This window comes from Brachyhypopomus gauderio, chromosome 3 (genome assembly GCF_052324685.1).
Source record: "Brachyhypopomus gauderio isolate BG-103 chromosome 3, BGAUD_0.2, whole genome shotgun sequence".
NCBI lineage: Eukaryota > Metazoa > Chordata > Actinopteri > Gymnotiformes > Hypopomidae > Brachyhypopomus > Brachyhypopomus gauderio.
The window spans coordinates 14,419,211-14,434,531 of record NC_135213.1 but is presented as its reverse complement, the minus strand read 5'-3'; the positions used below and the strand labels follow the sequence as shown (position 1 = coordinate 14,434,531).

Genomic DNA, 15,321 nt, shown 5'->3' with positions numbered 1-15,321 from the left:
AAATACCTGTTCGCCTCCACAGCGGGAGCATTAGCTTGGAAGCAACGTTACACAACACGGAGAGTGTGAAGAGGAGCGAGAGAGGACGTCTGCACTCGGAGCTCTTGCTGTCTCTCTCTCACTGTCTCTCTCTCGCTGTCTCCCTCTCTCACTGTCTCTCTCTCTCTCTGGTTCACTTCATACAGAGAGGCTCTTCAACCAGACCCTCCTCCTGAGACCAGCCCACAGCAACACTCGCCCCCATCAAACCACAATGGGAAGCCTCTCCCTGAAATTTTGCATTATGTTAGGGGAAAGTTCACACAGACCAACACACACACACACACACACACACACACACACACACACACACACACACACACACACACACACACACACACACACACACACACACACACACACACACACATACACACCTCATTCTCTTTCTTTCTTGGTCTTTTGTACCATGGCTAGTCTCACGGGACTCAATTTGTCTGCTACGACTGCAGAATCAACACACTATGTCCATAAATTATGAATATGACAGAATTCAGAATGTGAGAAGTCAGCCCTGGAGTCCCACAGACTGCTAGCATGGTCTAAGGATGACGGTAACTGCAGGAGATGTGCCAGATTAACAAGCCTGAATGTAATTACAGCACATGCTAGTGTTGATGCATTTCACTAGACAACATAACGTAATCCTGCTCAATAGAACGAGGTGGGACACTACCCTCAGGATGGGTAGAGAACTAACACAAACAGAGGCAATCACACTTCACCTGAAACACACACACACACACACACACACACACACACACACACACACACACACACACACACACACGAGAGTGTGAGAGAGGGCCGTGTTCTCAAAACCCATTTCATTAACCCACTTCCTGCCAGCTGAAACACCCATATTGATTGGCTGATTTAAACAGTCATTGAAAACGAAGCCGAGGGTGCAGGGGAAAATATCAGGAGTCATTAGCAGGACGCAGGGAAGCCGGCGCTTCACCGAGCCTGTTTGCGTCTGCCCCGGTCCAGTCTCGTCTCCGCTCTCATGATGCAACGGCAGGAAAGTTCAGGGCGTCTTTGTGAAGGTAAAAATCTCGAGACTGTAAACTGCCACTGAATCCCTCTAAGAGCACTGCACCCACACGAGCACACAAACACCAAAGTTTCACGCAGTTTCACCCCTTCTGGTCAACTCCAAAAAAAAAAAAAAAAAACCTTTTTTTTTTTTAACCAACACTGGAAGCCCAAATCATCATGACTGTCATTCTCCAGCAGCAAACAGGGCAGAGGGAAGAGGAAGCCAAGCACAGACCCCGCCATAGATATCCTCGCTGAGAGGAATCACACACCTCCCGTAACATTCTCAACATGCTATAAATATCGGAAAAAAAAAAAACACAGTGAACACACACTGGCAGAAACCGCCTGTTTCACCTGCACAGTAACACACCCCAGATATCTGCAGCCCTGAGTATATATAGATCTGAGTCTTGCCTGAGACATATGCCTACACACCCATTTGGCATGGTACTGCTCAGCCGTTCGACGCCCATCCCCCGATCTAAAAGCCGTCCCGGTGTGTTTAATGACAAGCACGGCTGGGGGGAGGGGTGTACTCGATCATTACTGAAGGCACATCCCATAGTGTGCTGCGCTAACGCAGCAAGCCACCCCATTAGATCAGAATGAGCACACACACCCCGGCTGGTAATTCCACCGCCACCGATCCAGAGATCAGTGGTAACGAGGGAATATGGGGGCCACAGGCATGAAAAAGATGATTCATTTGAATGGGTGAGAGAGAGAGAGAGAGAGAGAGAGAGAGAGAGAGACAGACAGAGATAGAGAGACAGGATAATGCAGTATGAGTGATGATGAAGAGACTACCACTTCCAAAGCATCCACTTTCAAAATTCAGTTGTCCTGAAATCAGCTCACAAAGGACATCAACTTTTGAAATATTTACCAGATCATCTGCCAATCAAATGCAAACACTGGGTCTATGCACTGGGTCTGTTTTTTCTTGGATTTTTCCTTTGAGAAATATTTCAGTTGTTTGTTTGCAGTATTTTCAACAGAGAATGAGATGGTGTGTCTCTTGTGTTGTGTGCTTACTGTAGTGTATGAGGCTACAGCTAGCGATGACCCTGCTTACACAAAATTGAATATATTACCAAAAGCAGTTTGAAATTAGTCAAGAGAAAAGCTTTGTATGTGTTATGATTAAAAAGACCTTTTATTGTTTCAACTTAAGACCACAGCTTTGCTATCTCCCAAGCCCTGAGGCTTTTAATTTGAAATCCATCCCCTCTTTGCATTGTTATACTCAATCAAAGAAAACAGAATATCTTTCTCAAGCAGCAACAATCAACAGGACAGAAGCCCTTTGTCCATTAATGAGTATTACTTCAAAAGATGTCTAGACAAGGGAGCATTCAAATCCATCTATTATAGAAAAGGGTTACAAATAAAACACAGGAGTGTGTGTGTGTGTGTGGTGTCTCAGATTGAACACAAGGCATGATTATTCTGGAGCTCCTCCAACGTCTGCGTACCTCTAGAGGGCTGTTCCAATTCTGTAATGGCAGAGCTGCCTGCAGTCCTGCTAGACTATGTGATGGTGAAGATGAGGAGGCACATGGAGAAATTTGGTTGACATTGTTATGAGGGCGTGAAACACTGCGGACCAGACAATCTGAAATCAATTATTCATTCATGAAAAGGTGTTTAGATGTATTAATAAGTAGATTCTCTGTAACTTTAATAACTGGATATGCATTTCAATGCTTTTAAATTCTAAACCATCATTTGTGTTAAAGACACCAAGAACAAATTAAACAAAGTATGTAAGCGGACAGTATTTGATTAGTCTTATCAATAAAGTAATCACATTCTACACTCAGTGAGTACTAAACTCCAGCACTGAAGCATCTTTGGCTGATTTAAGCATGTTTAATTCTGTCTAATTTAAGCATGTTTAATTCTGTCTAATGGAGCTGTCTCCATGGACATGCACTAAAGTGCTAGGTAGGGACAGTGGAGAGAGGATGGACCATTAGTAGTGATTACTAAGAGCCCTCTTACCTAATAGAAACTTCACACATCTGTAATCAACGCCTATCCATCACCACTCACATCCCATATCAACCCCTCTCTGCCACCCTCACCACTGATTAAACATTAAAAAACAATTATTGCATTAGATATTTCATAAATGAAGTGGTCTGCTTCAGGACAGATCAGACAGTTGGGCAGAAAGAGAGAGAGAGAGAGAGAGAGAGAGAGAGAGAGAGAGAGAGAGAGAGAGAGAGAGAGAGAGAGAGAGAGAGAGGAGTGAGAGCTAAAATGAGAGTAGAGATGGAGACACTGCAGGATTAAGAGGAGGAGAGTTGCTGATTTCCATGGCAACATTTCCCACCATCACATCCTTTTTGTAGCGCAGACATGGCCACCATTTTGTAGCAGGATGCACACAGATGCGGCTATGATAAGCTAGCATCACATCAGGCCAGCCTAACAATACCCACCACCGCGTAACCAGCAATTTCACACAATGTGTCTAGGGTGCCCTTGAGCAAGTAATTTAATACACAGCCCTGGAATTAGTTTTAACCATATCAAATTATGATTTCATTGTCATGGAGACTGAATCGAAGTGCATGGCGCCACGCATGAGGAGCCAAGCCCATCAGCCGGGCCTGTGTCGGCAGGCCTGTCAGTCATCTCAGCCGGGCCCTAGTACTGACATGCAATTACAGCACTGCAATTAAAGTTCACCATCACTGCCTGAGTAATGCCTCATTCACCACCCACTGCACCAAAGCAAAGCAGGAGAGAGAGAGAGAGAGAGAGAGAGAGAGAGAGAGAGAGAGAGAGAGAGAGAGAGAGAGAGAGAGAGTCTGGAACAATGCAATAGACAGCAATAGAAAGGTAGCAGGGAGGTTTCCTTTTAAGTTCCCTTTGATCGCAAGTTGACTGTTAGCTTTCTGGCTGGCCCGAGTGCCGAGCACCTAACATGCGTGGCTGACAGGGCTTCAGGTGCAGCCAGTAGGCTGACACACGTAGGCGAGCGAGCCGTGCTGGAGCCAACACCTTCACCTGGTCTACAGTCCGCCGTGAGCCACGCTCTTAATGCCCTCAAGGTCTTAACGTCCAGAAAGGCACTTTTGCCTTCGAGAGTGCTGAGTTTGCTTTAGGCTGTCCCGGTTGATGTCTGGGACACTGATTAACACTGCCACAGCCATAATAAAAATTACAGAAACAGAAATGGAGGTTGTGAGAGAGAAGCAGTTAGAAGTAGAGAGAAGCAGAGAGAAAGATAGAGAGGCAGGGAGAGATACGAGTTTCGCCTCTTCTCAGCAGAAAGAAATCTAACATAACAGACACAAACACCACAAGGCCTTTTTCAGACACTAACACATAGGTGGACAGCATTATACAATCCGCACAGATTAACACCGCTCCCACAGGTCCGTTTACCCACACAGCCACAGAGTCGTAGCACCACCCCGTGCTACGTCACGGAGTGTAAGGGCGTAGGGCCGAACGCCATTACTCACCTGTGTGGTTGTGGTCTGCTTCCCCTGGCGGTTGGAGGCCGTGGTGGTGGTGATGTCCGTGAGCGAGGGGGACGTGTCTGAGCGGTTGCCCGTGGCCGAGGCGCTGGACTGGGGAGTGATGGAGGAGGAGGGCAGGTCGCCCACCAGGCGGGCGCTGCCCTCCACACGCACATTGGGGTCGCCCTCGGCGGCCATGTTGAGCACCTTGAGGCCGTTGTAGTAGAGGCCGGAGAGCTGACCCTGGAAGGGCCGGCTTCCCCGCTCCCACCCGCCGATCTTTATGGTGGTCTGGCTGTTGAAGATTGTGAGCTGTCGACCTGTCAGTGGACAACGTTACACAAATACGAGAGCGTTCAACGGCTCGCTCACCCCATACGTGCACACACACACACACACACACACACACACGTGCGCACTCACTCTCACGGACGCTCACACGCACACGCTCACACTCGCACGTCCTCCTTGCACATACACTCATGCACACGGACAGATGACGGAAGATCTGACAGTGACACAACGTTGTCCTTATTGTCCCTGAGGGTCGTGAAAGCAATAAATGACTCTAATGCTAACAGCAACGCTAGCAATTTATCGGCTTTGATTTAATGGTCTGCTGTCAACAATGCAAACAAATGGAGAGGATGAAGCAACAACCTCCTGAGTAATCAATGAAGCTTTGCTAAAAGGACAATCAAATGGTTGGTAAAAGATCCACACTCTGTCCAGGAGAGCTGGAGACTGGAGACTATGGGTGGAAATGATTTGTTTTCACAGTTCATCAGTAAAACTTTGTCGTTGATGAGATTGCCTTTCAGCAAGGGAGGTGGAAATTGAAATGAATTAGACTGAAACAAGGCTTACGTGAGATGATGGGTTTACATCTACATGACACAGAAATCATTCATCATGATAATAACTTCATTAAAAAAGGAAAAACGAAAAACAAGCAAACTTTAAAATCAATCATTCTAAACGTTTCAAGTTGTTACATTCATTACAGCATGCACTCAGAAGCTTCCTGTCTCTTCTTGTGTTTAATTTGCTTGTTAAAGGGACTTCATATCTGATGCCAATAATCATTGAAGCTATTTAAGAGACAGTTGCTTTGCCTTTTAAGCTGTGCACTTTCCAAAAGCAATATGTTTAGCATATAAAGTAAATATACATATAACATGAATTAAACATCATTGCCATCACTATGAATTGCAAATGTGAAAAATACTTTAATTGGTCATTTAGATTTCTACAGTTGTAAACATTATTTAAGTATTTTAATGATACATAGATGTATTTTAATGATTGAACTAGTTTGAGATTTATCAGTATATTACCAGTCCCTTTAACCTGTGATTGCCAGATAAAACTGATTACATATGCAGTAGAACAACACATTATTGTACTGTACAAAGCAAATATTACAAACTACATTTGTTTAAAGTTTTAAAATTTGTTATACAGGGGATTTATGTTTTAGATGGTTTATTGTTTGTGTATATATCACTTTGCTTATGATCAAATTATCTTTTATTTAAAGTTTTAATCAATGTTTTTACCTTTGTCGAGTAGCCATTCGTCAACTACTCGACCGAGCCGATATGGGATTCGCTGTCTAGCAATCGCCAGGCGTTCGTTATCAATGTTGCCTTTAAAGTTTAAAGAGACATTTCATTGTTAAAATCTGAAAGGTCAAAGATTAAAACCTACAGTGACAAATCTGCCTCAACTATCTATTTTTTTTCTCTCGTTTGAAAATTTGGTACACCAAGATTACATACATAGCACTGATATTATTTATTTAAGCCAACAAATTATTATATATTACGATAAAAACTGTGATAAGTTAAAATATTCACCTACTCTCTTACGGTTATGAGAATACAACCAAAAGCAAAAGTTTAAATACCATGTCACTCATTTACAAAATACATTTACAAAATGATAATCCTTTTAAATCTTTTTAGCAGATTTTTCATCTAGTTATATACTGCTCATTTTAACCTAAATGTTGTCATTGCAGTACATAATCTTTTGGCAAGCCAATTGGATTTTAGCAACACAATTACTATCTGAAAGAAAATATTTTCATTCATTTATGTTAAGCTAAAATCTCACACTAATTATAAGAAAACAATACATTTAAAGACATCAAAATATCAGCACTCCAGAAAATAGGCAACAGAGAAATAACCAGGTAAAACAGAACAACATGTTACATCAGTCCGTTGTCAGAACAGATTTTTGTGCCCATGTGAATTTGAGTTGAGAAAGCGTTGACAAAAGCTTCGTCCTCTGAGATTTGGCGAAGGAATAAATTGACATTTCTAATCCAGACTCCCCTGACAGTAGAGAAAACACAGTCGTAATATGACCTGGGAATTGGCATCACGCAGCCTGGCCCTGCCGTTCAGGAGGCTGGAAGACCGGCAATTTTGCTCTCACTCATACACCGGTGCATTATCCACTGGCCAGCTCTCCACTCTCGTGAATTCAGATCAGTTAAAAAACATTTACTCCACACCTATTACAGCCCACACATAATTGCTACTTTTATCTTCAGTCGGAAGTGAACGGTGAGTCTGTCTAACGGTGATTTCCACAAAGTGTAATTACTGCAGCCAGACCCACCCCATGCAGTCATTAACTTGTTATTTCTCAATCGACTGAACGTCTCTACATGCATTTCTCCTATTTTATACAATGAAACTATGATTTCAAGGTGTAGGAAATAAAAACAAATCTCGATTTGACTGCATTTGAGATTCGACTGATGACCAGCGAGGGGAGGATGGCTGAGGCAGACTGTGTCCGGATGAACCAGAACCAGCTTCCTGCCCTACGTGTTCCCAAAACACATTTGGCTGTAACGCTGACCCGAGCCGCATCGTCCCCCAGTCCTGCGGTCAGGCACGTTGGCCTCGGTCACTGGCTCTCCAACTCTTGCCTGCCTTCACTTCTGGCGCAGTGTTTCTAGATCTGACACTCGTGAGCCAAAGGTGAGACCAGCTCCCCAGACACCTGGGACGTGATTTAAATGTGATCCCACCCATGGGCAGATGACCGTGGTGGGGAGGAAGGCAGAGGGACTGGGTGTGAAGTGTGAAAGAAGCGTCCTGTCAGCCTCAGAGCTGAGCTCCAGAGCAAAGCTGCTCCTTCCCTGTTCTTTCATCCCAAACTCTGCCTCCCGAGCTGGGCATGGCTGCTGGATCCATTTGTCCATTTGTATCAGGTCGTAATCACCAAATAAAAGGACTATTTCAACTTAAGTCTTTAACTTAAAAAAACGGTGATGGAGCCCAGACACCTGATTCTATTACTGACCGTAATTCCTGCAGACGTAACGCATTGCCAATTATGCATTTATTATTAGAAGACAAGATACCTCCATAATTCTATTAATCCAAAGCGAAACAAGAGTGCTCATGTGCAAGGTAATGGAAAATAAATGTTTTGACCCACTGCTTCCTTTAATTCTACAGGTAGGACTATCATAGCAAGAAGTCTTGGCCTGTGGAAGCAGCTCACTAGCAAAACGGTCCAAAATAACACCATATACCACCACACACCACGGACTGGATTATAGTCATGTAACTATAATTATGACATATGACGGGTTCCCAGGCTCACTCCCCTTGGCTATGTCTCTATTATGCATTGCACAAGCACGAGTGCACGCACACACGCACAACCCATGCTTGTGTTGAGCAAAGAAACTAGCTGGAGGTTGTTCATTGTGAATACTGAGGTTGCTAGCCTCTTTTTAATGTTCCATTTATGCCAGCTAATAAAGCACGTACAAGCATCTTTAATCTTAACTATGACTTTTTCATTTCATCAGTACATGTTAATTACAAAAGCAACCACAGGCAACTCTTCATCGCCAGCTGTGCGTGGCGTTAGTGGACACTGGTCAGTCGCCAGGGCTCTGTGCTCCCAAACGGTGGTAAAGTTTTAGATTTCTGTCGTCTCCCAGAAGGTGGAGGCAGAATGTGGCGACACGCGGTTGACGGAGCAGCCAGGCTCTTTATTGGGTTATTTCTCTGCTGAGGACACGAAGGTGGCGTGGTCGAGCTTCCGCAAATTGATTAGTATGCAGACAGTCAGTGAGTCTGCGCGCGTCTGCTGCAAATGCTCACCGCCAAATACGGCGCTATCGACAGGCGGAACAGAATAGTGGGCCAATCAGTTCGTCCCTCTGGTGTCAAATAAACGATATGTGTGCAACATGTCAGAATAAGCCAGTGCGCTCGATAAAGAACTAATAGCTGATTGAGGAGAAACAAGCAGCCATTATCGTTCTCACCCTTAATTCAAATTCAGCTGGTTTATCATCCCCTTTTCTGCAAAGCAAAGTCAATCAAGTTCTGATTAAGTGGAACGGCCACGTGCTTTTCTCTTCTGCATTTCTTTTCCTTTGGCTGAAGAAAGTTTCGCGCATGCTGTCTCAGTCGATGCGTTAATTAGAATTTGCACACTGATTCGTGCGGCTTATTTTTGTTCTCTAAATCCACTCGCACAATGGAGCAGCACAGCTTACGGGATGCGTCGCATTAGAGCGGATTCGTCCAGACAAGCGTTTGAGAGGACACGCGTTGCATCGAAACGACGCCACGTGTACACCAGCTCGGATCGTCTTCCCCTCTGACTGACTGCTGCTGGGGCTGAGTGTTTAGATTATTTCTAACCAATACCAATATGAAGATCTAGAGGAGGCAGAAATAACTCATCCCCCTTTCTCTTGCCCTTCCTCTCCTTCCTCTTCCTCTTCCTCCTCATGCTTCTCTTTGTGCTGTGTACCAGACGCAAGCATGGGCGAGTGACAAGCACGGGCCTTAACAATAGCAAACCTGCACTGGAACAAGCCAGATGATGTAAACGTGAGTAAGTCAGACTCTGTTAGTTAGTCAGCCTGAGCCGCTGCAAAGACAATATGTCCGAGCATGGATTACAATAATCCTGTTAGCTCCCTTTCATATGGACAACGCAATCTCAAAATGGATTTTGGAGGAAACCCGGACTAATGCGCAGAACGTGGATACACAGAGCCCTTTTATCAGCAGAGCTATTTTCAAAGAAACGTCTGTAGGATAGGAAGCGCTGACATTTCTGATCGAATGATAAGCTTCATGGATTCAAATTAAGGATCAAGCTACTTTTAACCAGTTTGTCATTTTCTGAGCTGCTGAGAAGCGAAGAGCATTAGAATGCTGGAGCAATCGGACAGTCATGGTGGGTTGGTAATGTTCAAGTAATATTCACACATGATGGATTAAAACCCTTTAACTGAGGAAAGAGGTGGTCTCCAACTGATTCGGGTTTCTAGCACACACAACTGAAAAATATTTTATATTATTAAAATACTCTTTCTAGTTCTTGAAAATAATTAGAAATAAATTAAGGATGTCCTTGAAATACGAGTTGAAAATGTCTTCAAAACAGAAGTGGCATCAGTAAAAGACCTTCATGTTAACTGTGACTGCAAACCAATAGCGTTGTGATCGACAAACGAGGAGATTATTTCTCATCTCTGATTCTGAGTCAAGCTTTTGTCAGGGCTTTTTCAGCTAGCCACAAGGCTAGTGAATTGGATAACCTGTTCTTTGACATTTCCAGCCTTATACACCCCCCACACCCCCTCCTCTCCACCCTCTCCACCCTCTCCACCCTCTGCACCCTCCCTCCACTTCCCCCAAGCCATCATCACTGTTGACATTTGAAAAGGATAGCAGGGTTACCTTTTTAGAGACTGAGTGAAAGCACAATCACAGGGAAAGACATTTGGTCCTTAGGCCTGTGATTGAAACTCTCACAAGCGTTTTATCATGCCTGCTCTGATATCTACCCAAAGGTGCATGCACAGGGGGCGGGGTCTTACCTGTGGGATAGCGCTCTATAACTGGCAGATCGTCCACCTGCAAGGTGGCATTACCGCCACTTCTTGTAAAGCGAACTATGTGGTACTTTCCATCATTTACAAACTTTGAGGTCTCTTCGATGTTTATGTCATCGGTGCCCACATTGAACACCACTCTGATATTGCCTTTGTCCTGCACAGAATGAGAGAGAGAGAAAGAGAGAGAGAGAAAGTTGTAAAAAGGCATTTTTTGTTGTGCTCCGTAGCCAGTTTGGGAAGCCCACCTCCTGGGATAATTTTAGAGGACAGAAGCACGGTACACTTAACTGACAGTGTATTGGTGCCCTTGCTGACTTTGGATGATTTCCCCCTTTAAGAGCCCTCGTGAAGATAAATCCATGGGGCTACACTTTATCTCAAAGGCAGAAGCTACACAGGTGCCAAATTAATTGAAGACTAAACAAGGCAATATTTTATCAGCTTGTGTATAATACTTATGACAGCACGATGCATCAAAAAGATTTACTACCACTCTAATGGGCAAGCAAAGAACAGCATTTATATTTCATAAATTCATATGTAGCGTTTATATTTTTTAATGAGGCTATTACTTGAAGGACACGTACAACTATAGGGAAATTAAGATACATGTGGCTTTCACTGCCTGCTATTATGGAATCCAATGTCGGGTTGTTTAATAAGCTGTAAAATAGAAGTTAATACGCTAAGGTGTCAAATGTTGAAGAAATCACATCATGATTCCCTGCTCAGTTTAGCTTGCCAGTATCAATCAACATGGATTGATTATATTATGATATGTTATATGGATGTGGGCATGCACAAACACACACGTGTGTGTGTGTGTGTGTACTGAGTGTGTGTGTGTGTACTGAGTGTGTGTGTGTGTGTGTGTATATATATATATATATATATATATATATATATATATATATATATATATATAGTGAGACAAAAGTAAAACCAGCATTTCTAATTTTGTTGAAATTAAAATGGTATTCAAAGTATAATAAACAGCAAGAATGAGAAAATCTTTCATTTATATTTAGTACAAAATTACCCCTGAAATATTATGTGCATTTGGGATGATACAAAAAAGGTCAAATGTGTCTTATTTGACTTTCCACCCATCTTCACATACATCCACATCCAGTGGTGCTGAACTTAATCTGCATCATGATTTGCTGGTTATCATTTTCAGTGTTTTTCTCAATGATACATTTTCCTACTGAATTGAGAACAGCATTAAAATATGATCATGCGATGCGATACACACCCACACCACTAGATGGCCCCAGACCTTAATTATTGCTTTGTTAAACTGGCGCAGCACAGCAGGAAAAATTTACCTCAATCATATATTTCATGAAAAGAGATACATGCTTCTAATTACTTCACCCAACACCCGCTTAATCCCTACAGCCACATGCCTTGCTGGAGACGAAAACATGCACAAACATGTTCACAGAGAAAGCCAGCCACTTGAAATAATTGCTCTATTTGCATACGCACTGGTAGCTGTTTGTTTTCATAAATAAAGTGACAGGATGCATTTTTATCTGACCCCACTCAGAGCCCACATAGCTACAGCACACGCTCGCAAGCAATCGCGCCTCACCACACACGCAGGTAAATATCAGTTAGTCTGTGTTACCGTCACTGAAATCGCAAATGCCTTAACCATTCATAATTAGACTCACCTACACAACCCACAGCCAAGATAATGAGGGCGCGCTCACAGAGACAGGTCCCTGATATTCACGACAGGTGTGTGTCATTAGTTGAGTCGGCGAACAAGCGCACGGGTAAACAGAAGGGGGGGGGGGGGGGGGGTGTCTCTGGTAGCTGCAGCTTATCGACCTCAAGGTTCCCTCCAGTTCCGGAGGCTGGGGGAACCATCTGGGCACATCTAAACAATCATATGAGATGCGCTGGTGATAAAAGGAAACCCCTGCGCGAGCACTACTCATTCCCACCTTTCGACAGCAGGAGCACAGCCCGAAACCCCCCCTCCCCTCCTCCGGCCTCGGGGGAGGAGGGAGGCGCTGGGTGTCCTTGGCTGGGAGCACGGTGGCTCTCATCCGGAGGACGGACGCATGCTCCTCACCTCCAGCCGGGCGTGGGTCCAATGTTCCTGCGGCTTCTCACGCCCCATAGTGAAGGCGCACGCCGCCTGTTAGCTGTGTCCTCTCCCTCCAGGCTGGAGAGAGCAGTCTCCGCTCCGTCCTCCTCTCTCCTCTCCCGCCACGGCTCGCGTCCCCCCCCCCCCCCCCCCCCCAACCCGAGCCGTCCCCGTTTGTGTTTTATAGCTGTGAAGTTCGGTGAGATTGAGGGCACGTTCTGATGAGCTGTGACCCACCACACTCCAGCTCTAAAAGGGAGAATGACCTCTCAGCCCCTGCCCTCCCACCCAGATGGCCGTGCAGAGGACGTGTCCTCAGCCTGCTGGACCGGGGCAGGCAGGCTGAATGGCCGGACGCTTCGCCACACAGGAAGCATACAAAAGGCTTTATTGCTGCATACATGTAGGAGGAACTGTTATAAGAGACGTATGTACTGCCATGGCAACGTCTCTGTCCTACATCGTGTCCCACATGTGACGGTGTCCCAGATGAGCTGAATCTCAACAGAAAAAGCTTCAGTTTTATTACCTTGGGGTCATACTGTGCAAGCAAAGACAGAGAATAAATAAGATTCCCAACCTCAAATTACAATGAAGAAGTACTGGCTGTAGGCATAACTATTTGCTGGTCTGAAAGCGATCGCTTATATAAATAACAAATCCTCACCTTTACACACACACACGCACGCACGCACACACACACACACACACACACACACACACACACACACACACACACACACACACACACACACACCAACTCCACCTCAACCCTCCACAGCAGAGCTAAATATAAAGAGCTAAGAGCATGGCTCCTCCCCATCATGGAGGGTGCTGTAGTGCAATTAGGCAGCTATCCTAGTAGTGGCCTGACTGACAAAAAACACCAGCCGAATGGGACCAGGGGGAGGGAGAGTGTGCACAGGAACAGCCATGGAACAGTGAGGCTATGGGACCGGGGGGAGGGAGAGTGTGCACAGGAACAGCCATGGAACAGTGAGGCTATGGGACCGGGGGGAGGGAGAGTGTGCACAGGAACAGCCATGGAACAGTGAGGGAGCAGCGAGGGAATGCATCAGACACTCGCCAAGAAGTCCATGGGCTCCCGACATGAGAATCCCAGACTTTCAAAAATAAGTTCTGCAGGAGGTGAACACAGCTGATTGCTGGGCTGTGTGCAGAAAGCACAGCACCCACTGCGCATTTATATCAATATTTGAAGCCAAGCAGTAATTGTGATGAGTATATTATTCCCTTACATTTATCATTTCTATATTATTGCTGTAACTATACCAGAAATTATGTAATTATTAAGTGCAACCCTTTGACCTAACGAGCATGTTCTCAGCGGTCCTTGATTGATGACACTGATGCTGAGAAGACACAAAGACACACACACACACACACACACACACACACACACACACACGCTGATAGGGGTGATACAATGTTGGCTCTGGATCCACTAATGATGTGTCTCATTTACGGTACAGGCTGTAGATGCTAGAATAAGACACTGCGTGTGTGTGTGTGTGTATGTGTGTGTGCATGTGTGCTGGTGCAGGTCTGCTGAAACATGGCATTCAGCTCAAATGAGGCAGCACAACTGTGAAACCTCAGCCATTTTCCATAAAGAGCCTCTCTACAACACTCAGGCTAATGCCTAGGGAGCGAGCCTAATTGGACCAAACACAAAGACAAGCAGTACATGCTTTCATAAATGAATAGTGGTTGATATTAGAATAACACATTCATGTATGACACTCTCCATAATGCATGTGCCATAATATCTGGGCTCTGGGGTTGTGATAAATCCTCTTAGGATGCTCTGTGTGTGTGTGTGTGTCTAGGCATAAATTTAGCATTTGTGCTATGTCAACAGAAATTGCACGCACGCACGCACACACACACACACACACACACACACACACACACACACACACACACACACACACACACACACACACCCCGTCTCTCCCTCTCTCTCACTCTCCAGATCTGTCCAGACCATGGATTCCATGATGCAGGTTTCAGTCTCAAACCCTCTGAGGTTAGCGCAGCCCCTACTTCCACAGTCCCAAAACCTCCCTCAGCAGACGGCATCTCCGTCATGGCACCACGCGCTCTCCCTCTGCAGCGCTGGGCTCCTGCTCTCCTCTCAGAGCCAGCAGAGAGGCGACAGTTGAAACGGAGATGAAATCTTACCAAAACAAAGCCTCCTCCTATTAGACTCTGTCTTCAATCCACAGTCATTCTGAAAGTTGAGCCTCCTGCTATTTCTACCATTATCCCCTTCAAAACTCTCATTAGGCCTCCATAGTGAGACACGGCTGATGCATCACCTCTAATCCAGCTACTTGTTAAATAACACAGTAAATGCAGCCATCTCCATTACAACGGTGCCACGGTGTGGGCTTTCCTTCCTCTTTAGTATGTCTTCAAGGGAGGTATCGATTAGCAATCGAATGCTGCATTTTTCCTTAAACAGTAGACAAAAGAACACCTGCCTCGTGTATTATAAATATATTTACATCCTACTTCACTCTCATCTGTCTGCTTGGTCCTCAGCGGCTGACGATACAGACAAACTAGGAAAAACTAGCATGCAGTGAAACGTTTTAAATCAAACATTTATTGCTCTTCCGCTGAACAGAGGTTACTATAGCAATTTGTTATGATGCCATATGTGAAGTCTTTCCTCCGTTCCGTGTCAGGCATGCAGTGATGTGGTGTAATCCCCTCTACACCTGTGAGCCAGGCAGGTGGAG

The 15,321-nt window shown here is 44.9% G+C and overlaps 1 protein-coding gene across 15 annotated transcripts in view; it reads right to left on the bottom strand.

Annotated features, from left to right (window-relative positions):
• nrxn1a (neurexin 1a) overlaps nucleotides 1-15,321 on the bottom strand; it is a 127,945-nt gene that overhangs the window by 9,233 nt on the left and 103,391 nt on the right. For 8 of the 15 annotated variants that reach the window (XM_076999666.1, XM_076999671.1, XM_076999667.1 and 5 more), the window contains 3 exons: nucleotides 10,435-10,606; nucleotides 6,116-6,205; nucleotides 4,560-4,876 (listed from right to left, as the gene is read on the bottom strand). In XM_076999666.1, the coding sequence (XP_076855781.1) occupies nucleotides 4,560-4,876; nucleotides 6,116-6,205; nucleotides 10,435-10,606 (579 nt within the window). The remainder of the gene's footprint in view (nucleotides 1-4,559; nucleotides 4,877-6,115; nucleotides 6,206-10,434; nucleotides 10,607-15,321) is intronic. The other 7 variants (XM_076999677.1, XM_076999673.1, XM_076999678.1 and 4 more) reach the window with 1 other exon arrangement.